This window comes from Hemicordylus capensis, chromosome 2 (genome assembly GCF_027244095.1).
Source record: "Hemicordylus capensis ecotype Gifberg chromosome 2, rHemCap1.1.pri, whole genome shotgun sequence".
NCBI classification, from domain to species: Eukaryota; Metazoa; Chordata; class Lepidosauria; order Squamata; family Cordylidae; genus Hemicordylus; species Hemicordylus capensis.
In genome coordinates this window covers 105,437,998-105,462,140 of record NC_069658.1, presented here as the reverse complement: position 1 = coordinate 105,462,140, position 24,143 = coordinate 105,437,998, and the positions used below count along the sequence as shown (strand labels likewise).

At 42.8% G+C, this 24,143-nt stretch overlaps 1 protein-coding gene across 5 annotated transcripts in view; it reads left to right on the top strand.

The window, feature by feature from the left end:
• GDA (guanine deaminase) overlaps positions 1-23,659 on the top strand; it is an 86,965-nt gene extending 63,306 nt beyond the window's left edge. For 4 of the 5 annotated variants that reach the window (XM_053293714.1, XM_053293711.1, XM_053293715.1 and 1 more), the window contains exons 11-14: positions 814-960; positions 11,933-12,051; positions 14,765-14,792; positions 17,331-23,659. In XM_053293714.1, coding sequence (XP_053149689.1) covers positions 814-960; positions 11,933-12,051; positions 14,765-14,792; positions 17,331-17,401 — 365 coding nt within the window. In that variant the 3' untranslated portion in view covers positions 17,402-23,659. The remainder of the gene's footprint in view (positions 1-813; positions 961-11,932; positions 12,052-14,764; positions 14,793-17,330) is intronic. The other variant, XM_053293712.1, reaches the window with a different exon arrangement.
• Positions 23,660-24,143: the final 484 nt, after the last annotated feature.

The window sequence follows — 24,143 nt, the reverse complement described above, 5'->3', positions numbered from 1 at the left end:
TTGTTAACAAAAAAGCCACATTCCTTTGTGGTTTGCTTATTGAGCATACTGTTTTAAAATGTAAAACTTCTAGAAAATAATTGGAATATTGTCCAACAAAATTTCTCTTTCTGTACATAAAAGTCAGCTAAGAATAATTTCCTCCATGAAACAGCTGTAGTGGGACAATTGGCAATGCCCACCTTGGATGGAGGAATAACTGTCCTGAGACCAGCACAAGGCATGATACAGATTGTTCCATGCCAACTCTCAGGACTGGAATGGGAGATAAATGCAGCATTGGGGAGCAGGTGACAACAGTGGGGTAGGAAAATCTTTGTCTAAGCTTCCCCTAAGCTTTGAATTAATAATTTGCCCTTTTAGCTGGCATTATGGTGGTATGCTAGGCTTGGGAGTGAAGAGCCTTACTGACAGACATGCTTTCCCATGGCGCCTCTGCCTGGCTGCTAGCCCATTTGTAGAGGATAGTTAAAGAGATTGCCCCAAACTCTGGAGATGATTAGCAGATCTAGACAGAGGAGAAGTGAACTATGAAACATCTGGGTTGCTTTCAGATAGGTGTGCAGTGCAGCTGATTTCTAGGCTTGCTCAACAACCCTAAAGTAGAACAGTGCATGGGTGTCCACCTTTATCATAGCATCCCACAGGAGGTATGGCAGCTGCAAGGGTGGTTCTCTCCAGAGGAAGCCTGATGTATGACACATTGATGGCATCATAGTCAACTAACCAACCTGCATATCTGGTAAAAATACATGTTTTTACCCAGTATATATTCCATGCAAGCTGATTTTGTAACATTCTGCTCCATTACAGATGTTGCTGGTGGTTATTCAGCTTCTATGCTTGATGCAATAAGAAAAGCAGTCATGACATCAAATGTCCTTCATCTTAATGGAGAGAATGAAGCAGCCTTATCTCTGAAAGAAGTTTTCCGACTAGCAACCCTTGGAGGAAGCCATGGTAATGAAACTCCTTTTTGCTTTTCTACCCTAGAAAATACAGCAGTCACGCTTTAGGGTAATATTATCAACCTCCTGAATAAAGTTAGAGCTAGACTTACAGTTTGAACAACACAAACTTACTTATTCTAAAATGCAATTTCCTTGTGGCTATCCAATAATCTGAAGTTCTCAGAATCTGAACTTCATATTTCATATTTACTTTTGAATGAGTGTTTCATTTTGGAAGGATAATTTTGGCTTTTGAGGAATCTCTCTCTATGAGTATATATGGGGGTGTGTTAGTGTTCAGATTTTGGTGGCAAGATAGAGACAAACAAGTCATGCACTTTTCTATCCTTTTCAGAAAAAGTATTTCCAGAAAGTACTCTTGTGTTACAAAATCTTAAGACAGAAAGTGTGTTTTCCTGACTTGTCTGGCTATGTGTAAAATGTGTGGTATTTGCTCTTCCAAGCATCATTTCAGAATGCAAACTTTCAAAGTGGTGTGGCCAAAGTGGCCAAATTAGATGTTACACACAGATGTATGCAACATTACCCAGGCAATACTTTAGAAGAAGAGGAAGCTGCTTCCAAGCAGTGATCAAGATTGGAGAAACAACAGTGGAGGGATAGAGATTGCATAACAATTTCCCTAAATATTGTTTCCCAACTCCAAAATTCCCCTTAAGAAAACTCCAACTCCAAAATTCCCCTTAAGAAAAATTTCCTTTCACAGGGTGCCAAATGTCTGTTTGCAAGGGTATCTTTGCGGTCCGCAAAGCTACAAGGGTCTATTTGGCTTCATCCCGCTTTGGCCTGAAGCAAAGTGCCATCTGGTTGAGGCCAAAGCACAGCAAAGCAGGCCAAACCCTTTTGGGCCCCCTAAAGCTGTGGCCCTTGCTGCAGCCTCAGCAAGAACTACAGGTCCCAGCAACCACCTGCCCCATACTTAGGACTCAGTGGGAAAAGGAAATAAAGTCATTTTAAAAATCAAGCCACAGAAGGTGGTTGCACTCGGAGGTAGAGACAGAAGAGCAGTTTGTCTTCTGTAAGTAGATTAGGGGTGGACCTAAGCTTTGCCTCAGAGGACCAAAGAGCTCAACCTAATGCAAATCACTCCTCCAGAGTGGGGCAAAATTGAAAAGGGAACCCCTCAGATGTTCCAAAGTGACCTCAGAAGCAAAACAGTGCACAGGCCAAGCACTCACCACGAGGATGAGCTGCTGATGGGAGAGGATAATTATATGTGGCAAGGAAACAGTAGATTGAACACCCCTTCAGTCCCTCTGCTGCTTCTGTGGTACTGAATGTCCCTCCAAAAATGTTTTTTACATCTAACAAGGGCTATTGGGTAATGTTACAACTGTCTATGTAACATTGAGTTTGGCCTACATCAGTTTTCTCTGATTAGCTTTAACCTGCAATACTTTTGATCTCTTACTGCCCTCTTGTGTTTAACATGGAAACTGCATCAGAGACATCACGGGGTTGGGAGTGGGGAACACTCATAGGTTAGAAGCAATGCTGAGACTTATCTATTACTGAATAGTATGATTGCCACAATTTCAAATATGCTTTTCTCCCATTGATCAATTTCATTGTATGTGTAATCCTATGGCTAGTATGCAACATTTATAATTTTTTAAAGAAGCATTGATTTCAGATAAAAACTAGGAAAAACAAAGGATAACTAAAGAAAAGACAATGCATCTCCCAAGATCATCCAGCAATACTGTTCTTATTGCATGCATTGTTTCCATGGTTGTGCAGACTGGTGTTGTGCATACATTGCTTCCTTAAATCAGACTCCAAAGGTCATAATTTTATATGCAAAATTATAGCTGTATTGTGTGAGGAACCTTCTCATACAAACTCAGAAGGGGTAGATTTCATGTCATTTTTCACTCTCCAAATGCAAGAAATAGACACTTCACAGCCTCAAGTTTCAGGAGCTGCTTTCTGTTAAATTTCAGATCTGTCAGATCTGTCAACTCTAGGATGCCACATTTTTCTGGAGTTAACTAGAAAGAAACACCGCTTATACCAAAGATAGTGTAAATAACTGCTTGACAGAAATATCTGGTTTTCAACTAATTAATAGCATTCAGTGAATGATTTGATTTTAAACATTTCCAAAACATTTCTCACCTAGCAGGACTATTAATTAAATCATCAATGTAAGGAGCTAATGCAAATTGTATTAATAGGTTGCCAGTGTGGTGTAGTGGTTGGACTTGGACGGGGAGACCTGAGTTCAAATCCCCACTCAGCCATGAAACTCACTGGGTGACTCTGGGCCAGTCACACATCTCTCAGCCTAACCTACTGCACAGAGTTGTTGTGAGGACAAACATAACCATGTACACTGCTCTGGGCTCTTTGGAGGAAGAGTGGGATATAAATGTAATAAATTAAATAAATAAATATGTAGTCCACCACAATGGAAATTAGTGCTGGTTACGAAGTGACACTTTAGACATATCTACATTAATAGGTAAAGTGTGCTGTCAAGTCGATTTTGACTCCTGGCGCCCACAGAGCCCTGTGGTTTTCTTTGGTAGAGTACAGGAAGGGTTTACCATTGCCTCCTCCCGCGCAGTAGGAGATGATGCATTTCAGCATCTTCCTATATCGCTGCTGGTGTTTCCCATACCAGCAGTTATTCGAACCAGCAACCTTCTGCTTGTTAGTCAAGCATTTCCCTGCTATGCCACTACATTCCAGACAGCTAAATTGTTAATTCAAAGACTGGTTAGGAAATGCACCACTTATCTGTGTGACTTAAGGAGTGCTCCACTGTTGTCTTTTGTGAAAGGGACGATTTCTTCCCTTGAATGATTCACCTTTTGAAATAGAGTCTGCTCTCCAGTGGTTTCCTCCTCTTGTGTGCAAGAGAGGCGTGTGGGGGCATCCCATCTAGTCTTTGCTATTCTGACCTTGGGGCGCATTGCTCCGCGTTTAGCTCATGCCGAGCGACCAGGGGTGTGTCTTGCCAAATCCAGGCAGGTGAAAAGGTCATATTGGAGGCTGCAATCCCAAAGTTTCAAGCTGCATATTAATAATAATAATTATTATTATTATTATTTATTTATTTATTTATTTATTTATTTATTTATTTATTGTTAAGCGACGTTTCTCCCAGTAACTTTGCTGTCTCCAGCCCTGGTTGCTCATCTGAATATCCTGAGTCCTGTTGCCCACTTGCCACCAGATGTCCAGGGACTATAGCACCTGGCACGGTCCTTGTTGACCCGGGCGACGACCGATCCGGTATAGATTTATTAAAGTTACGTTTCACCATATTGTTGATGGGAGAGGCACTCTTTGTCTGGCTCCTCTGGTGAGACCTGTCCAGTATGGTTGGACCTCTGGCATAGCTCTCACCTTCCTCGGAGCACTCAAGCCCCACAACCACGACAAGGTAGTGAAGAGGTTATTTAAAAAGAATGTACCAAATTTGGAAAGAGAAGCATCCAGATACAGAAATAACAGAACAAAGGCTAGCAGACCAGAGAAGATTCATAATAAGAAATAAAGTATTCACAGGAATTGAGCTGGAAGAACTGCAAAGAGCAACACAGGCTCAAGATATGGAAGAAGAATTACCACCAACTGAAGAAGTTGCTCAGGCGCAGGTGGAGGAGGTGGAGGAAATCGAGGATGCCACTGTTGCTGAACTGTTTCAAAATCAAAACCAGGCAACTGCCCCTTTGCCTTCACCTCAAAAACCTAAATGCCATTTAACAGAAAAGCAACAAGAACTAAAGCAAAAAATAACTGAGCACATGAACCAAACAACCACCAGAGTTCGACTTCCAGCTCTAAAAACAGTTGCCAAAAAACAACTTGCTCGGGCATTAAAAGATGTCAATGCTGCACTTGCAGAAATAACAACCAATAATTTGCAAGAAACAAACCAATTAATGTACAGTGCAGCAACAATAACAACACAAGAGCTCGGATATAAGATCAGTGGACCTGTAAAAAAAGAAAGCAGTACATCACCTAAATGGAAGATTAGATTAGAAAATAAAATCTCCAGGCTTAGATCAGATGCTAGTAAATTGAAAGATATGAAAGACAAGAAGCTGAAGAATGAAAACACCAAACAGTATCTGATCCAAAAATACCACCTAGATTCAAGGAAAATTAGAGAAGTCCTGGAAATAATAAAGCAGCAAATAACAGCAGTGTCAAAGAAGATTAGCAGATATGAAGCCAGAATTACACAACACAGGCAGAATCTCCAATTCCAGTCGAATCAGAGACGTTTCTACCAAAGCATAGAAGGAGAAACTGCAAGAAACGTAGAAACACCAAATAAAGAAGAAACAGTGCAATTCTGGGGGAAATTATGGGACAATCCAATAGATTATAATAAAAAAGCAGGCTGGATGAAAGAGGTCAAAAAATGTAACCAACAAATGCAAGATCTAATAATAACACCAGAATTAATAAGTGAAAGAGCAAAGAAAATTAAAAATTGGACTGTGCCAGGCGACGATGAACTGCATGGCTTTTGGCTTAAACACCTAACAAGCCTTCATAAACAACTATCAAAACAGTTCAATCACATTTTGCAAGGCGGTGATGTTGAACAATGGCTAACAACTGGGAAAACTCATCTCATCATGAATGACCCAGCAAAAGGTGCAGTTACAAGTAATTATAGACCGATCACCTGCCTGCCAACCATGTTCAAATTATTAACTGGAATAATAGCAGATGAAGTGATGCAACACTTATTAACTAACAAACAGCTTCCAGTTGAACAGAAAGGAAATTGCCCGAACACCAGAGGCACAAAAGACCAGCTGCTGATTGACAAAATGATTTTAGAAAATTGCAAGAGAAGAAAAAAAAATGTAAGTGTTGCATGGATTGACTACAAGAAAGCCTTTGATTCATTGCCTCACACATGGATACTAAAATGTTTAGAAACAACTGGTGTCAGCAAAAACATTCAGATATTTATTTTTAAAAAAGCAATGAGCATGTGGAGTACACAGTTAACAATCAATGGTGAGACACTTGGACAGGTTAGCATTAGAAGAGGCATTTTCCAAGGGAACTCACTATACCCTCTGTTGTTTGTAATCGCCATGACCCCACTTTCACAAATACTAAACAAAACAGGTCTCGGATACCAAACATCTAAAACATCAAGTAAAATCAACCATCTGCTGTACATGGACGATCTGAAGTTGTATGGAAAGTCCCAGTCAGAAATCGAATCACTGCTAAACACTGTCCGTATATTCAGTAGCGATATAGCAATGGAGTTTGGACTAGCCAAGTGTGCTGCATTAATAATGAACAGAGGAAAAATAAGAAAAACAGAAGGAATAGAACTGCCCAATGGAAGCAAGATCAAGAACCTGGAAGAGAAAGAACATTAAAAATACTTGGGCATTCTCCAGGCTGATAACATCGCACACACTGAAGTTAAAAGAAAAATTGGAAGTGAATACATCAAGAGAGTTAGAAAAATCCTCAAGTCCAAACTCAATGGCGGGAACACCATACAAGCCATAAACACCTGGGCTGTACCTGTTATCAGATACACTGCGGGAATAATAGACTGGACCCAGGCAGAGCTAGAGATGCTGGATCGTAAGACCAGGAAAATCATGAGTATCAATCATGCTCTGCACCCCCACAGTGATGTCGATAGGCTATACCTCCCTCGCAGCTCAGGTGGAAGAGGAATGCTGCAAGTCCATCAAACTGTAGAGGAGGAGAAAAGAGGCCTTGAAGAATATATCAAGGACAGTGAAGAAGATGCACTTAAAATGGTCAATAACACCTGTCTGACTGTGTAAACAAGAAATAATAATAATAATAATAATAATAATAATAATAATAATAATAAATTGAAATTGAAAGGCTGTGGCAGAAAAAGACCAAAATAATCCCAGTGGTAATTGGCGCCCTGGGTGCAGTTCCAAAAGACCTTGAAGAGCACCTCAACACCATAGGGGCCACAGGAATCACCATCAGCCAGTTACAAAAAGCAGCTTTACTGGGAACAGCCTATATTCTGCGATGATATCTATAACAATTGACAATAAAATTCTGGCATCCCAGGTCCTTGGGAAGGACTCGATGTCTGGATAAAACAAACCAGTCAATAACACCTGTCTGACTGTGTAAACAAGAAATAATAATAATAAATAACAATAGCCTTCCAGTGTAACATAGATAGTGGGTGCTCTCTGGGGCTACTTTGAAATCAGGCTGTCTGACAATAGCATGGCAGTTAAACTGATATAAAACCGAAGCTGATGCAAGACTGTTGTGTAGCTCTGCCCCTTGAGAATAAGTGAATTGCTCAAGTCTCAAAAAGGCACTTTGTCCTGAGTCTTGTGCAATATAAACCTATTATGATGCACAGATAAAATGTGTTTCTTAAATATGCTCATGACATTTATACTAGCTCATATTATGTAAAGTAGAATAAAGCTAAATACAGGTGGGCAGTAAGATCTTTATTTTTTAGTACACATGTGTACACGTGCATGTGCGCATGCAAACACACACACTTTTACACAATTTTTTAAAAATATCTGCAAAAATATCCTACTGATTTTTATTTCTTCCATATTATTTTTTCCAACATGACGTACACCACTCCAGTTTCCTTTGTTTCCAAAAGGTCTCTGATGCTGTTCCATTCATGGTAATGTTCCACTCTGACCAGCAGGAGACAGGCTATATCAAAGATTTCTGGATAAATGTTACCGGAGAAATCTGGAGATTTCTCCCAATTTTAGGGCCACTTCTTCCTTCAGTCACTCGGTGGTTTTCTACCTTAGCAGAAGGTGACAGTTTTTCTCCTAGTGCTTGAGCAATTTTTAAAGAGTGCTTTTGAAAGGATAGTTTTTTCTCCTTCTGTTAGAATGTTCGTAAGAGCCAAACTACATGTTACATGAAATGCATCTAAAGTAACACATTGAGAACTGCATGCTTAGTACTAGCCATCTCTCTTTCCAACAAAATGCAGCTGCGAGGGCCCTGATCTTAGTTCAGAGGGATGGTGGTGTGCGGAGAGGTTAACCCTTGCCCCCAAAGCTGCTATTTGTCTCCAAAGTCAACATTTGCTGCAACAATTGTAACTGTGTGAGCCCCTTCTTCACTCACTATTTGAAAGCCGTTCTGAGTTGTTGAATAGGCTTTAAGGTTGGTATTAAGCTGGTCATAGGCCGAAATAAAGAAATTGAATTGACATGGCACAACTTGTCATTTGGCTGCTATTTTCGTTATTTAAGCCCTCAGGAAAGCTTGGCTATCTCTTCTCAATATCACATAGCTCCCTCTCTCGTATCTGATGAGACAGCCTTGTCAGAGTCAGGGCAATGAAGGAGTTGTCCAAGTGCCCCAGAAGGCCGCATGGCTTGGTCCACAGTAGGCATTCACTTTTTTCCTTCACCTACATAAAGTGAGTGAGTCTTGTCTCTTCTCATCATTGTGCAAATGCCCAGTCCTGGCAGCGGCACTGTTGACTTTATCTTCTATTGATCTACCAGCACAGGGACTGAGCCCTGGGAATAGCAAACAGACAAGAACATCTTAGAGCAGATTCCTTGTGAGCAGATACTGAAAGGCTTATTTCCCACACCCTCCTTCCTTGTGGAGTGTATTAAATATGCAGAGTGTGGGGCTAGACTGTTTTAAGGGATGAAATATATAAGAACAACACACAAGAAAGAGATGTCTTTTGGCATCTGCTCCTGGATGCTCCAAAGGGACTTAGATCCCAGAATATTGTCATGGGACAGAATCAGTCTCCAGCAGTTTCCCCCCAAACTGGTGGACAGTTCTGAAACCATCTCCATTCTGAAATCCTAAAATATTTGACTACATGAAGCCTCTTGTTACTCCAAGTTGGGCCCAACCCTTTCTGAAGTTTTTTTTTTAAAGGCTGTTAATGGCTCCTTCTTAATAATGGGTACTCGGAGGACTCCATCTACATTCACGTCAACAGTTTTTGCTTCTCTATTATTTATTTATTTATTGAACTTGGAACTTGATTACGACTAACCATAATTAGTCTGTCCATGAGCTGGTATGTGACAGCATATTTCAGTTGCTTGAAGTAGCAGTGCAAGATCAGGATTGTCTCCCCAATGGAACCCGAAAGAATCAAGCTTAGATTGGGTGCCAGTCCACGGGGTTGTGGGGGCAACCCTACAGCCACAGACAATGCGTGGTTTCTGGAAGAGGCAGTTTTAGATATTAGCTTTCACGTCTTGGAGACAATCTATTTAGCACTGTGACTGCCATGAGGACAAAGATTTGGGAAGTGGACATCCTAGTCCAATCCAGTCTTATAGAGATGGCCTAAAGCAACAAGCAGGGTGGGGCAACAGCTCTTGCAGATTACAGAAGGAGACATATCTGCTGTTTACCTGGGCGGACTTAAAAATCCATAGCAGCAGTTCATATCAAGGGAGTCCACAGTCAGCAAGCTGACTGAGTCACCTGGCAGAAACCAGATCCAAATGAACGGTCTCTAAATGAGGATATGCTCAACCTCATTGATCAAGACTTTGGAGGTCTAGATACAAATATGTTTGTCGCCAAACACAATGGAAAGATTATTTAGCAAGCACAGTGGTGGACTATCATTGATGGCAGGTGTGCTGTCTCAGAAGATCTGCCTCTCCTACTCATCGGCAAAGTGCTTCACAAAACTGCAGCATATATGGCACAAATTATTCTAGTTGCCATGCAGTCTATCTTTCTCCAAGATTCTGGCAGTTAGCATAGTGTCACTTCTCTCTATAAATCAGGGGTTCCCAAATTGTGGTACTCCAGATGTTATTGAACTACAACTCCCATAATCCCCAGCCACAATACATTGTAGCTGTGAATGATGGGAGTCATAGTTCAGCAACATCTGGATTACCACAGGTTGGGAACCTCTGCTCTAGATCCCATTCCAGGCCAGTTGTACAAAAGCTGACTCATCATCCGAATCTATTCATCTAGAAATTGATTGTCCGGAAGCTGAACTAAAACTTACGAGGCATTAGGTATTCACATGAGTTGTTTCTTAACTTTGAGCAGTACTTAGTCCCCTAGCAGCATGTAATATATTTGTTAAATATTTGTTTGTTGATGTCAAGAATATAAACCTTCACCTACCAAGGCAAAGATTTAAACCATATCTGGCCTTTCTTCAGGGAGGAGTGGATAAGGGCCTCAGGCCCAGTGGCGTAGCAACACTGAGGGTGGCCCTGGTGTGCCTCCCCTAAGGTGGCTCCCTCTTCTGCCTGCCTTTGTGGGCCCCTGCTGCCCAGCCTCCCACCCAGCGGCAGTGGACTGCCTCCCTTTGCTGGGCTGCAACCCAGTCTAATTATAGGGGGCAGGGGCAGGAAGGCATATCCAGCAGCCCCTAGGCAACGGTGCAGTGGCATTTCCTGCCCCCTATGTGCTACGCCATGTAAACTGAATAGATAGGTGGCTGCTTTGAACCACGTCCTTGCTTGTGATCACTCAAGAAAGGCTCGCATGCATCAACATACCCTTTCCTCTATCAGGGCAAGTACTGGTTGGCCATAGTATGGGCCCCTGACAAATAGGCAAGTCCATATGTTTAGTAGGGGGGTAGCAACTATCCCTGTTCATCTCAGTATAATGTCCTTTCCAGTAGCTGTCGGCTAGTGTACCGTTCATCTCATTTTAGATTGTGAGCCCCCCTGGGAAAGGGACTCTCTTTTCATGGCTCTTGCTAAGCAAACTGCTTTGAAAACTTGTTGAAAAGTGGTGTATATATATTCTAAATAATAATAATTCATAAATGCCCCATTGGGAATTTTAATGTGGTCCTCAGGACTCTCACCAAGCTTCTGTTTGCAATCTCTAGCTGGCATACAGACCAAGGAAACAGCATTGCAACAAGCGGAGCAGGGTAACAGTGCTTCCCAAATAACTGCACCAGTGCACTGGGGGAGGGAGAATGTCATGACGTTCATCCCCAGGAAGTCCTCTGTACTACCTGAAAACATGTCCCTGCGAGATACCCTAGGGAAGGGGGGGTCATAAAAAATGGCCCCTTGCTCAATGCACCAGTGCAGTTAGTTGGAAGCAGTGCTTCCAAACACTATTGGCCTGCTTGCTGCACTGGTGTTTCCTTGCTCTGTATGCCAGCCTCAGTTTGCTGTCATAATACTTCCTTTATCTCAAGATCAGCTTTCTAGTCACTGTGACATTGGACAGTAGGGTTCTTGAGTTAGGTACTATCTATTCAAATTAAGGTATGTGTGTACGTAAAATTTGTCGTGCCATCATATGAGCCATTATGTTATGGCACAGGAGACCCTGTGGAGAACTGCCAACTGGATTATTACTTGTGAGTTGTCCTGCTTGAGTTCTCTGTTCCATTCTAGCTCTCTCCATAGAGAATTTTCAGAGAAGATGGTTTTAGTTCCTTCAAAGAGTAGGGGTTGCAGATAATCAATAATATTATTCTTGTTGCTCAGTTTTATGTAGCAGGCTTTGTATGTGGCTGAAAATGAGACTAATTCACTTCATTGAGAACTGGTGTTCCACAGATGGGGAGTGGTCTTTTGTGAAGTCACAGACTGCAGCTGGTGTAAACTTTTGAGTGCAAGTTATCATTTTAGTGCTTATTATCTACTTTGGATGGAATCATCTGGGTAGCTGGAGGAAGGAATAGTCTTAAAGGGAGTATCCTGAAACATCTTTGATATAGGTTACGTTTACACAATCACAAGAATCTTGGTTAAAAAGTTAATCAGGATTAGTGAGCCCAGAAGAGCTGGTTGTGTGAACCCAGAATCCCAGGTCAATCCTGATCAAACTGCTCTAATTAACCACCATTTAACCAATGGATTAGGATTTAAATCCTGGTTATGTAACTAGGATTGAATCCTAGTTATGTATACTGGTTAAAGGCTGGCTTTGCATACAGATTTTGATTGTGTGGAAGATAAAAGGTTAATTTATTATTTGACTTTGCTTCACAGCCCTAGGTCTAGATGCAGTAATTGGAAACTTTGAGGTTGGCAAAGAATTTGATGCACTGCTTATCAACACCAAAGCTTCAGACAGTCCTTTCGATTTGTTTGCTTCTGATACCTCTGAGGTAATTCTGTACTGAATGATAGAAATGTTTTCCATGTGTGGAGGATCCTGCTTAGACCAATAGGTTGGATAGGCCACATGACTTTATGTTTGCTTTATCCCTATTAGGATACTGTGGAATGCCTGGCAGTCCTCTTTCAAGACTGCCCCTACCCACCCCAGAGAATCAGCAAGATAAACAATCTGATGGGCAAAAAACCTGCCAGTTTAAGACCAGAGTTAAGGCTATCTCATTTTGGTTCAAGCTCCATGAGGCTGGGAAACTGGAACCTACGGCTGATGCCTTAACACAGGGGTTCCCAACCTGTGGTACTTCAGAAGTTGCTGAACTACAACTCCTATCATCCCCAGCCACAATACATTGTAGCTGGGGGTGATGGGAGTTGTAGTTCAGTAACATCTGGAGTGTCACAGGTTGCCTTAACAGATGTGCCATGTGATCAAAATCCTTCCGATCTTGATTTGGGCCTCAAAGACCATGGAAAACAGTGAGTGCATGGAGGGCAAGCTGTAAGCAAACACAGTTTGTGACATTGTACCACATTATTACTAACACATCTGATAAGGCATTGATTGGTCTTGGATTCCAATTTCCCACCTTTGTGAGCATGAGCCAAAACAAAATCGCCTTAACTCTGGACCTAAACTGATAGATTTTTTTTTAACCATTACATTTCCATGATTTGTGAAAAGGAAGTTTATCAGTACAGTATTGGCAATGCAATCCCCTCTCCAATTTAACGTTTAATGTTGATTCTAAGGAGATAGTGAATTGTATTATATCTATACCTATATTTCTCTTAGGCATACCCGTTGCTAATCCCATGTGTGGCAGCTCTCACGAGAGTTCTCAAGCAGCTGCAAGAGAGTGACGGGATGGGCGGGAGGCGAACGGTGGTGGTGGGTGGGTAGGCAGACTGGTGGGCATAGAAAACAGCAGGGGTGGGCAGGCAGAAGAAGGCAGTGGAGGCCGGGCAGGAAGAAAATGGCAGTGGAGGGCAGGCGGAGGAGGGGAAAGTGGTGGTGGTGGTAGTGGTGGAAACAGCAGTGGGCGGACAGGGGAGAAACAGTGGTGGTGGGCGGCACCAGGGAAGTGGCAGTGAACTAGAGGTGCAGGTGCTCTGTGCCCGGCCCAGCTAGTTTTATATATTTATCAGACTTCCAAGATGGCTCTGGGGCTAGGGATGCGCACGGAACCATGGCTGGGTGGTTCAAAGGCAGTGGGTGTGCCACTTTAAGGGCGGGGGAGGGTGCACTTACCCCTCCCACTGCTTTTCCCCCACCGGCGCTCATTGCTGTGAAAAGCCTTCGGGGCGGCAGTGTACCTCCCTGCCGCCCCATTGACCTCCTTGGCCAGAAGTACCGGCACTTCCGGCCACTTCCGGCCGAGGAGGTCAATGGGACGGCAGGGAGGTACACTGCCACCACTAAGGCTTTTCACAGCAATGAGCACCGGTGGGGGAAAAGCGGTGGGAGGGGTAAGTGCACCTTCCCCCGCCCTTAAAGCGGCAACCCCCCCATCAAACTTCGAACCGGCCCTGTGTTTGAACCTGTTCGGAGGCCTGTAAAAGGACCTCTGAACAGGTTCATGCACATCCCTATAAGGGGCTTGACAGTGCTCTGCTTTTCTTAAAAGCTCCTACCTCCAGTTCTGGGGAAAGCACAGCACTACATGGAGATTAGCACAGGGTGAAATAGCCTTCAGACTGGAGATTCTTTTTGCAAAAGTGGGTCCCCACTTTAAAAATAATGAATATCACTGTCCTATGGAATTTTCCATCGTAAAAACAAAGACCTCTTCACCTAAAGTTTAGGAGTTAGGAGAGTTAAGTTAGAGAGCTGGGAATAGTTGGATAGCATTTTGTGAATAGGCAGTAAGTAGGCTAAATTTCATTGACAATACCTCAGTGGTTTGGTTTTATATATATATATATATATATATATATATATATATATATATATATATATATATATATATATATATATGAGAATTAGGTGTCAAGTGGCCCAGCCCATAGAAGACAATGCAACCTTCCTATCACAGAAGTCAAGTGTGGTTCTCCTGTCAGTGCTCTGACAGTGAAGGATGGGCAGCAGGACACTGAGGTAATTTTGAGGCTGAGGGAGACACTTTCTGCCTGACAGAGATTGATGAAGAGAGGATTGGGAAGGAGAGAGAAAAGGGATGCTGCAATCCTGGGCAGGCTTACTCAGAAGTAAGCCCTTTTGAAGAGAGAGAGACTTGAGCTAATATATTCTGTATCTTTGCACTTCTACACAGCTAACTACTTGTGGGGGGGGGTTTTCTGTGTTCACATTTGCTTGCATTTGTATGTGTGCACGTTTGTGTCTTTGTGTTTCTGTGTGTGTGTGTGTGTGTGTGTGTGTGTGTGTGTGCGCGTGCACATCTATTGCATAAGTGCACGTTTCTGTGTACGTATGCTTGTGTTCATGTTGCATGTGTGTGTTTGTGTTGTGTACATGTGCACATGTTGCATGTGTGTTTCTGTATGTTTGTGTACTTGTGTGCCCAGAGGATCATGTATTTCAACATGACCATTCTAAAATATTTTACAAATAAATAGATTTACATTCTGATGTTTTAAATATAAATATTGTTTGGGTTTATAGACTAATATTAGTCTTTTATTGGCTGCTTTTATGAGGAGATAGGAACTGCTTTTTGAATATGTGTTTTTTTCTCCTGTGTTTAGGATATTATCCAGAAATTCCTGTATCTGGGTATGTACCAGTTCTTACTATACAGATATTTCCATTTGATTGCAAAGCAGGTATATTTCCGCCATGAGCATTAAAGGCACTTTTAAAATTCAAATCTCCTTGTAAAATGTAATATGCTTTCTTTTTATAGGGTTCTTTGTTAACCATGTGAAATAATAGACTCCTTTAGCCTATTAAATCTATTCTTATAATATACCAATGTGTCTTATTATTAAATAGTACTTCACAATACTTTAACTGAAGTAGGTCCATCAATCAACACCCCCGTTTATTCCGATGACAAGGGCAATAAGGGTAGATCCAAAGACCTGTTTTCCTATATGTAGGTTGGCACTAGATAATGTCGTTGCATGTGGGTAACTGATCGACACTGGTGTATGCTGGTGCAAATCTGTTATAGACTTAGCTGATCTATACATAGTCACGGCCACAAATATTTATATACCACTTTTCAACCCAAGTTCTCAAAGCGGTTTACATACAGGTGAAACTTGGAAAATTAGAATATCGTGCAAAAGTCCATTAATTTCAGTAATGCAAATTAAAAGGTGAAACTGATATATGAGACAGACGCATTACATGCAAAGCGAGATATATCGAGCCTTAATTTGTTATAATTGTGATGATCATGGCGTACAGCTCATGAGAACCCCAAATCCACAATCTCAGAAAATTAGAATATTACATGGAACCAAGAAGACAAGGATTGAAGAATAGAACAATATCGGACCTCTGAAAAGTATACAGTGTACTGTGCTTGATTGGCCAGCAAACTCGCCTGACCTGACCCCATAGAGAATCTATGGGGCATTGCCAAGAGAAGGATGAGAGACATGAAACCAAACAATGCAGAATTGCTGAAGGCCGCTAATGAAGCATCCTGGTCTTCCATAATACCTCATCAGTGCCACAGGCTGATAGCATCCATGCCACGCCGCATTGAGGCAGTAATTGCTGCAAAAGGGGCCCAAACCAAGTACTGAATACATATGCATGCTTATACTTTTCAGAGGTCTGATATTGTTCTATTCTTCAATCCTTGTCTTCTTGGTTCCATGTAATATTCTAATTTTCTGAGATTGTGGATTTGGGGTTTTCATGAGCTGTACGCCATGATCATCACAATTATAACAAATTAAGGCTTGACTTATCTCGCTTTGCATGTAATGCGTCTGTCTTATATATCAGTTTCACCTTTTAATTTGCATTACTGAAATTAATGGACTTTTGCACGATATTCTAATTTTCCGAGTTTCACCTGTAGATATAGATTTGAGGGCTGTCTTAAGCCTGGTCAGCCGGAGTCTGAATGGTGCAGCTCTCATAGGAGTTACAGAGCAAGCTGCTTTATACTGAATCAGCTCATAGGCCCACCTAGCTCAGTACTGTCTACTTGCGATTGGCAGCAGTTCTCCAAGTGAGAGAGCCAGGTCTCACGATCAGTGAGACCCGGTTTGGGAAGCTCAGCGGGGAGAGCGGGCTAAGCCTGCTTTCCCCGCAGACTATCAGGGCGGGAGCCCTGGGCAGCCGGATCGGCCACCCACATGATTGCCAGCTCCGTGACGGAGCCGGCGGGGGCTGGGGAGTTCGGGGGCCGCGCAGCCCCCAGAAGCACCAGTATGCCCTGCACAAGTGCGTAGGGCATACTGGGGAGTAACTACTCATGAGTAACTGTGCCACAGAGCTGCGGCTACTCACGATTTTTAAAAAAATGGGTTTAAGGGGCAAGCTACTTGAGCGGGTTACCCGCTCAAGAACCACCGGGCTCGCAGCCGAGCCTGGTGGTTCTCATGATTGTAGAAAATCAGGCTAGAGGAGGCTAGCCTGGTTTTCTACAATCGTGTGAATAGTCCCAGATTTTTTCTCAGCCTTACTTGGAGATCCTGCCAGGGACTGAACCTTCTGCATGCAGAGCAGATGCTCTAGCGCTGAGCTGCAGCCCCTCCCCTAAGGCAGGGGTGGGCAAGCTTGATCCTCCAGCTGTTCCTGGACCACAACCCCCGTCACCACCAGCCACCACTTATTGTGACTTGGGAAGATGGGAGCAGCAGTTCAACAACAGCTGGAGGGCCAAGCTTTCCCACCCATAAGGCCTTTATCCACACTTTCAGGGAGGATGCCGAAGATGAAGAGACTCCACCAGAAGCAGGACCAGTCAGCAAGGCTTCTGCTCCTACCCTACACAGCCGCCGCCTCACATTAGCATTCCTCTCCCTCATCCCCACTTCACATCCTTCTCTTCCTCACAGACACACCCTTCTCCATTCAGAGTAAAGTGAGTGCATATCCTCCATTCCCCCACCCCATTGCCCTGCAGAAACTCTCGCCATAGAAATCAGACTTGAACTTGTCACTGTTCAGCACAGGCAGGCAGTGGCAGAGGGCACAAGCCTCATGCAAGATCTTATGACTGAAGGGCACCTCACCTGCAGACGAGAGTAGCATGCTAGTGTCTTTGGAAATTATAAGTGTATATATTATATGTGGTACAGTATGCATACATTCAGGCAATCGTCTCTTTTGTCTTTGCTATTTCAGGTGATGACAGGAATATTGAAGAAGTTTATGTTGCTGGCAAATTGGTGGTTCCATTTTCAAGTTCAGTATAAACTTAGATCCCCTTTCTGCAAAATGCTGCGTGGGTAACTCTGTAGCTTGGAAGGAGTGGGTGAAAATGCAGTGCCTTGTTGTGATGCTGTGCTCACTTTGTTTAGTATGTTTCTAATTTGCACAAAATATGGTAAATCTCATCAGTTACAACAACAAAAAAGAAGTGTGCCAAAAATGTATCCCACCTACAGGAGAAAAAGACCACAAAGTTTAAAGATAAAAAACCAAGCTTTCCACATGCACTCAAAGAAGAATATATTTAGACGTGATGATTTTAATAAATCTGCAACTCTATGTTCACTTACCTGAGAGTAAGTCTCACTGAGCATAGTGAGAGTTACTCCAGAGTAAACATGCATAGGATTGAGCTGCAAGTGGCCTAATCTCTAAATTTCTGTTGCACAGGAATTTTGGGTCCTTTCTCATTAATAATACAAAGGATTACAAGCACTGACTGAGATTCAAAGAACCCTACGCATGAGCAGAAAGCAGTTCTGGATGTGTACTATGTGTGCGCGCATGCGTGTGTGTGACTGATTTTCCCCCTATTTGCCTCTCTCCTTGCCACATCACATGCCACATTAGAGGGCTCCCCAACCCTCAGGAGTGGCCTTTCAGGGGTTTCAGGGGGCTGGAAAGGCCCCGATGTATATGTAGAACACCTGACTCTTTCAGTCCCAGTCACTATTTATAAATGACGTTTGAGCAAAACAAAACATGGTTAAATGAGCAAAACTTAAGTCCATTTATTTCATCCCTAATGACTGTAGAAACTACTCAGGAATTATTTTGGGGAGAAGGAATAAGAGGGAGATAGGCCAGGGAAATCTGAACACAGACTTGAATTTATCCTTGTGTTCAGCAATAGTTTGTAACTATTTCTTAAATTTCCATAATGTCCTGTTTCATTTCCCCTTGAAAAGCACTTTTCTTGGCCCCTGTTAGGAACATATTCTACTATTTATTTTATTTTATTTATTTATTTAGCTATCAAATTTGTATGCTGCCCCCAAACTTCTGTTTCTGGGCAGCTTACAACAACATAAAAGAAGTTAAAACACAAAAGTAAAAAACTTAAAACAATTTTAAACCACAATTAAATAAAAAGCTTGGGTAAAAAGGTAAGTCTTTAAGGACTTCTTAAAAGTTGTCAGAGATGAGGAGGCTCTTGTTGGAGATGAACTTCCAGTGCATCGACCTTTTGCACCAACTGTCCTAATGACCACTAGGGGCATTGGGAGTAGAGACAGTGAGTCAGGGTCTCCCTATCTGTCCCTACTCTATGACCCCTGAACTGACTCTGCAGCACTTCCTGTGCTGAGTCACAATCCTTCCTTTCCTCCTAGAGAGCAGATGGAAACATCTATCTCTCTCCTTACCTATCCACTATGTAGTCCTTTAGATTAGAGATAGGTCTTTCCTGTCTAAGTGTATTTAACCAATAAATGTTTGGTGTTTAGTCACACAAGGATCTCCATGTGTTTTCTCTAAATAGCTGCAATATCCAAACCATCCTCTGCTACCTACTCTGTAACTGGAGTGTGTGCTTATTCCTTAGTGCTCTGCTGTTTTACCTATTGTGGGTAAAAATCAACAACCTCTAACAGCTCTCATCTCGACAGGGAGTGCATTCCAGATTCTCACCCATTTCTTCTTGTAAATTCTACTAAATAATTTTGAATGTAAGCTTTGCCATAGATCATGTTTGTACAAACATTTGTATAAATCATTTGCACAAACATTCCCACATATCTTATCCCAGTCCTTAAACTGCCCTATTCTAGACTAATAGACCAAGGCTGGCCCTAACTATAGGTAGGATGAGGCAGCATGTCTCAGGTTGCAGATGGTAGGGTACTACTAAAAGAGAGCAACATGGCCAATCATTTCGTTTGCTATCATATTTTAACCAACTAAATGAAAGCACCATTTGGGTTTACTGCCCCAGTAACCCAAATGTCCTGGGCTATCTCTGCGATAGATAGCATGAATGCATATTGCATAGTTTGGAACTAGTTGAATAGCCTCTTATAATAGATAAAGAGGTCTTTCACACAACCTTGCTGGGGAGGTGGGCTGTGGGAAAGCCGCTGCCCTCCCCTCTGCCGCACCATGCTCCCACACGAGCAGTGGGGCGGTGCCAGCGGAAGGAGACGCTGGGAGTGGGAGGAACTCCCCACCCCCACCCCCGCTTCCCAGGAGCTTGGCACAGCTGCTCTTTCCTCCAGCTCACTCGGGGGGGGGGGCAGTGTGGGGCACTTAACATGCACAGCCTAACCCAGGCTGAACTGCCCTGGCCTCGGTCAGGCTTCACAGGTGAATATCCTTAAACTGTTGTGAAGGAGTGGGCAACAATTTCAGCAACAGGACTCCCATGTTATTGCTTAAGAAAAGGATGCCACTGAGGACTAAACTGTCGGAGAAGTGGCTCAAAAGTGCATGACAAATGGTCATTGAATAAAGTTTTCAAGGCTAAAGGAAACATATTACCTATCCCCTCTTGAAAATGGAAAAGCCACTTCTAGAAAGGCAATCAGGAACAGAGAACTGGCAAGAGGAGGGTGCTTCACCTTTCGTCTCTCTCCCATTTCTCCATTCTAAATCACCCCTGAGGTTTCCTCTCCATGTGGGTTTACATATATGTTTTCTTGCATTTGAAGCCACATAGCGAGGAAAGCTACTGGGGGCAAGATTTGGAGCATGGAATCAATCGGCAGAAGAGAAAAGGGTTAAGCTTGCTGCTTCACCTATGTCAGTTGTCCCCTGGGAAACAACCTTTTCCCTTTCAAAAGGGTGTCAGGATGATGTTACATGCATTTGGGTCTACGAACAATATCTAATTGGGTCTATGAACAATGCCTTAGGAAATAATTAAATTTTGCACTAATCGATCATTTGCCTTTCCATTGATATGGCCTTAAAAACGTTCCCATATTTTTCTGCCTGTAGGAAGAGTATCAGTTTTCTTTTAATAAGACAGACAGATCCATGTCTTATCCGTATATGATTGTGAACACATACTTTGGAGGCCACTATATTCATTTTAGAATTAAAAATTATAAAACTATGTGTAAACCTGATCATGTGCTATTTTTACAACAGGTATTTGAAATGAATTTTTCAGCACTTAGCTGTAAAATGTTTTAAATAGCTTTGATATTTTGATCTATATAATGCTTTTTAAAAGCTGCAGTACTTGCAAACCTTTCCTACCTTTAAATATTAGAACCTGCAACAATTGTAAAGTAACAATGCAAGTGAAATGGAAGGAAGCATCCAGTTCTGAAACACAAAACAAGCTCCTGGGCAGTATTCTGTATTTCAGTCAGATAGACAGAAGCTGCGTGCCCACAGGCTGACTTGTGAATCCTTCCTCTCCCACCTGACCAAGAATCTTGACCAAATACTAGAATTGGCCACGTTCTTCAGAACATGGACAAGTGCTCTATGGGGTCGTAAAATTCTTAATCAGTGGAAGTGAGGGTAGAAAACAGAAAGTTCTCACGACCGATACCATTGGAGCTGGAGACGGCTTGGAGTAAGGTAGGACACAACTTGCCTTCCACCACCCACATGAGCGAAGGCTCACCTGGGCTCCGCCACACACACACCTCATGTCCACACGATCAGCATGGCAGTGATGTACTGTGCAGGGATCTGGAGGAGGAAGTCATCCAGTATCCCACAATGCATTGCGCAGGCAGCAGAGCGGCTGCCCATATGAATGTAGCAGTTCCCAGCTTCCTGGCTGCTCTATATGCAGCACTCATTTGTGAAGATTTAACCGGGCTGCCGGGAGCTGTTGCAAACAGCCCCGATCATACATACGATAGAGGCTGTGTGGCAGAATGGGGCTTACCACCACTAAACCTTGGTAAAGACCACGGTAAAAATATTGAGTAGCTGTGATCTTGAGCAGCTGGGTAGGAGCAGGTCCTGTGACTCTACACGAGCCTCTCTACCCTGATTTTCCTGCTCCTACCCATCTTTGACCGGTCATGTGAACAGCCTCAAGAGATGTTAATAAGGAATGATAGGAGCTTATTTGGGATGGACTCCCATTCTCACTTTTGGAGGGAGAAGTGTTCCCTGTCACTTTCTAGAATGAAATTCACTGAAGAATTTAAGGACTCTCATGTAATTGCTGGTGTAGTCTTGTGGAAGAAAACATCAGCAATGAGATGTAGTTCCCCATTTCAAAGCTCTCCTCAGTCATCAACTCAGTAGGTGGCCTTAGGCAAACCACTGCCTCTTAGCCTCAGTTCCTCATCTGTATTAGGGGAACGATGAAACTGGTCTAGCTTTTTTACTGTGATAATATATGTTAAGCACTTAGGGAAAGTGCTATATAAATACTAGCGTTACAAGTATTGTTATTGTCCTGCACTCACAGACTGGCAGGTGTAAAGGTAAAGGCCTGGACAGAGCACCTTTGGGAGGATGCATGCATTACAAGCGTTAGTATTATTCGAAGTCACTTTTAGGATGACTCCTACTGTGCAATATTGTCCATGGGGGATTTTCAGTGAAAAAGTGTCTCACAATTGGACAGACAAAGCAGAAAGCCCTGTCTGTATAGGCAGGGTGCCACAAAGGGAGTGGCATTGACTTAGCCAAGCACCTGTCCCTAAAGGCTGCACACTGAGACAGGGCAGCCCTTCTCTGAAGCCAAGTGAAGGCGAATGATTGGGGCCCAGTTCTCAGCCGCATCACAGCAGCTGCTCACTCATCAGCTGCTCCAGGGATGGCCTGGAAAGGAGGGAAGGCAAGATGGCCCCACACTGCTTCTCTTTAGCCCCTTCCTTCCTTTTCATAGAGCAAGAGGAGAAGGGAGATTTGAAAGAACAAAGGGTGTGGTTTTAATGGGGGGGGGAGAAAAATGAGAGGAAAGGGATGGGATGCCATTTGGTGCTTCACTTCAGGCAGCAAAATGACACTGCTGGCACTGAATGAGTAACAAAACCTTAGGGAAACCATCTGTTGAGAAGCCTCAAGTTCTTCATCATTCATTCTCTGAAAGTTTTACCCTGGATGTGTCCCCCACCCCACCCCCACACTTACGTTCCATATCAGCACACTACTTAGAAAATGAAAGGAAAAGGTGGATTATGGAAATTTAGCTTATTGGGAAGAAAATTGCTTAAATGTGCACTTTGTAGAAACAAGCATTTCCTTTTTATTACAAATGGAGTTGATTTAAATTTATAAACCTGTCTTTATCTTACTGTGCCACTTGTTAACTTTCCGTTTGAAAATGTTAATGAAATCTGCCACTGAATATAACCTGTGCTTTATGCAGTCATTTGAATGATTCCCATGTGGCAAGTAGAGTTCTGCACTTGAAAATGTTGCCTTGGCTTAGTGTCTGTGCTCTGCAATGTTTGCAAGCAGATGGCTTAATGAACTCAGGAGAGAGGCTGCACTTTATTTTGCCAGACTGATCCCCACCCCTCATATACTAAGCATATAGAGTTTTGCTGTAACTGAAGGCAAAAATTGAAGACTTCACTCCCCTCCCCCCCCCCCTTTTACAGCAAGGCTCCTGATTGTAAATCTAACCTAAACCCCAAATGGAAATATGGAGGGAGGGGGGTTGTGTGAGGATCCAAACTCAGAAATATTGTATTTTTCAAATGAGCACCACAAAAACGGCTACAATCCCGGCACTTCACATGAGCAGCCCTACCCAGGTAGTGCTGGCCAAGCCTGGGTAGGACTGCTCGTGTGAACAGCCTCAGTGGCTGATTTAGCACTAGCACTGACTTGCTTGGAACAAGAAAATGAGTTCTTCCTTCTCTTTTTCATTGGGAAGAATCCGCTATGTAACTCTGCAAACACTGGAACTTATGAAAGAAAGGGGGGGAAAGTCATGTTTAACTCTGCAAATATTGAAATTTATTTGCCTTTGTGCACAAGCTGCTTTGTTCATACCTCTGAGAGATCTGGCAGGTCACTGGGATGTTTATGTTACTGACTAAAGTCAGAATGTGTGGCACTTGGCCCCCTCTCTTTGGCAAGCAATAGGAAATAATGCTGGTGTGAATGGTGCTTTAATCCCATTTTATTTTGAAAAAATGTAATACTGCTGATCTGAAGAACGTATCTTGAATTTCTCTTGAAAGGCCTTATTTTCTGATTCCATTCCCCCCCCCCTGGATGAGAAATGCATTTGGAATAGTGATTGTTGCTCTGTGTTCTGGCTGCTTTGTTGTCAGTTTTGCTGATGTAACAAAATAAAGAGTTGTGTTTACATTAAATACTACCTGACTATTTGACTGAGAGAAGAGAAGAAACCATGGCCCATTGATTAACCCTGCAAAAACATGGATGTTTAAAAAAGGGATAAATTCTGACACTTTGTGTTCCAGGGGTGCCTCCCCTTCCTGCTTGGCTACTGTGAGTTCTAGGAATTGGAACGGGGAGTGCAGCTTGTGGAGGAGTTCAGGGGACAACCACTCTCACCACCTGTTCAAGGCCATACTTTAGAAGCGGGGAGAAACTGTGTTTGCTAAAGATATAGGTGTTTCCCATAGTCTGGGAAACATACCCATGGGGATTCGAACTGGCAACCTTCTGCTTGTTAGTCAAGCATTTCCCCGCTGCTCCCCTCTGTTACCTTAACTTAAAAGAAGAAATTGCTTCTTTTAAGCAATTTAACCCCAGCCTGGTGCTAATAATAGAAAAGATCCAGGCAGGGAGAAAATTGCTTGAAGTAGCCAAATGCAACAAAGTAAGACAGGG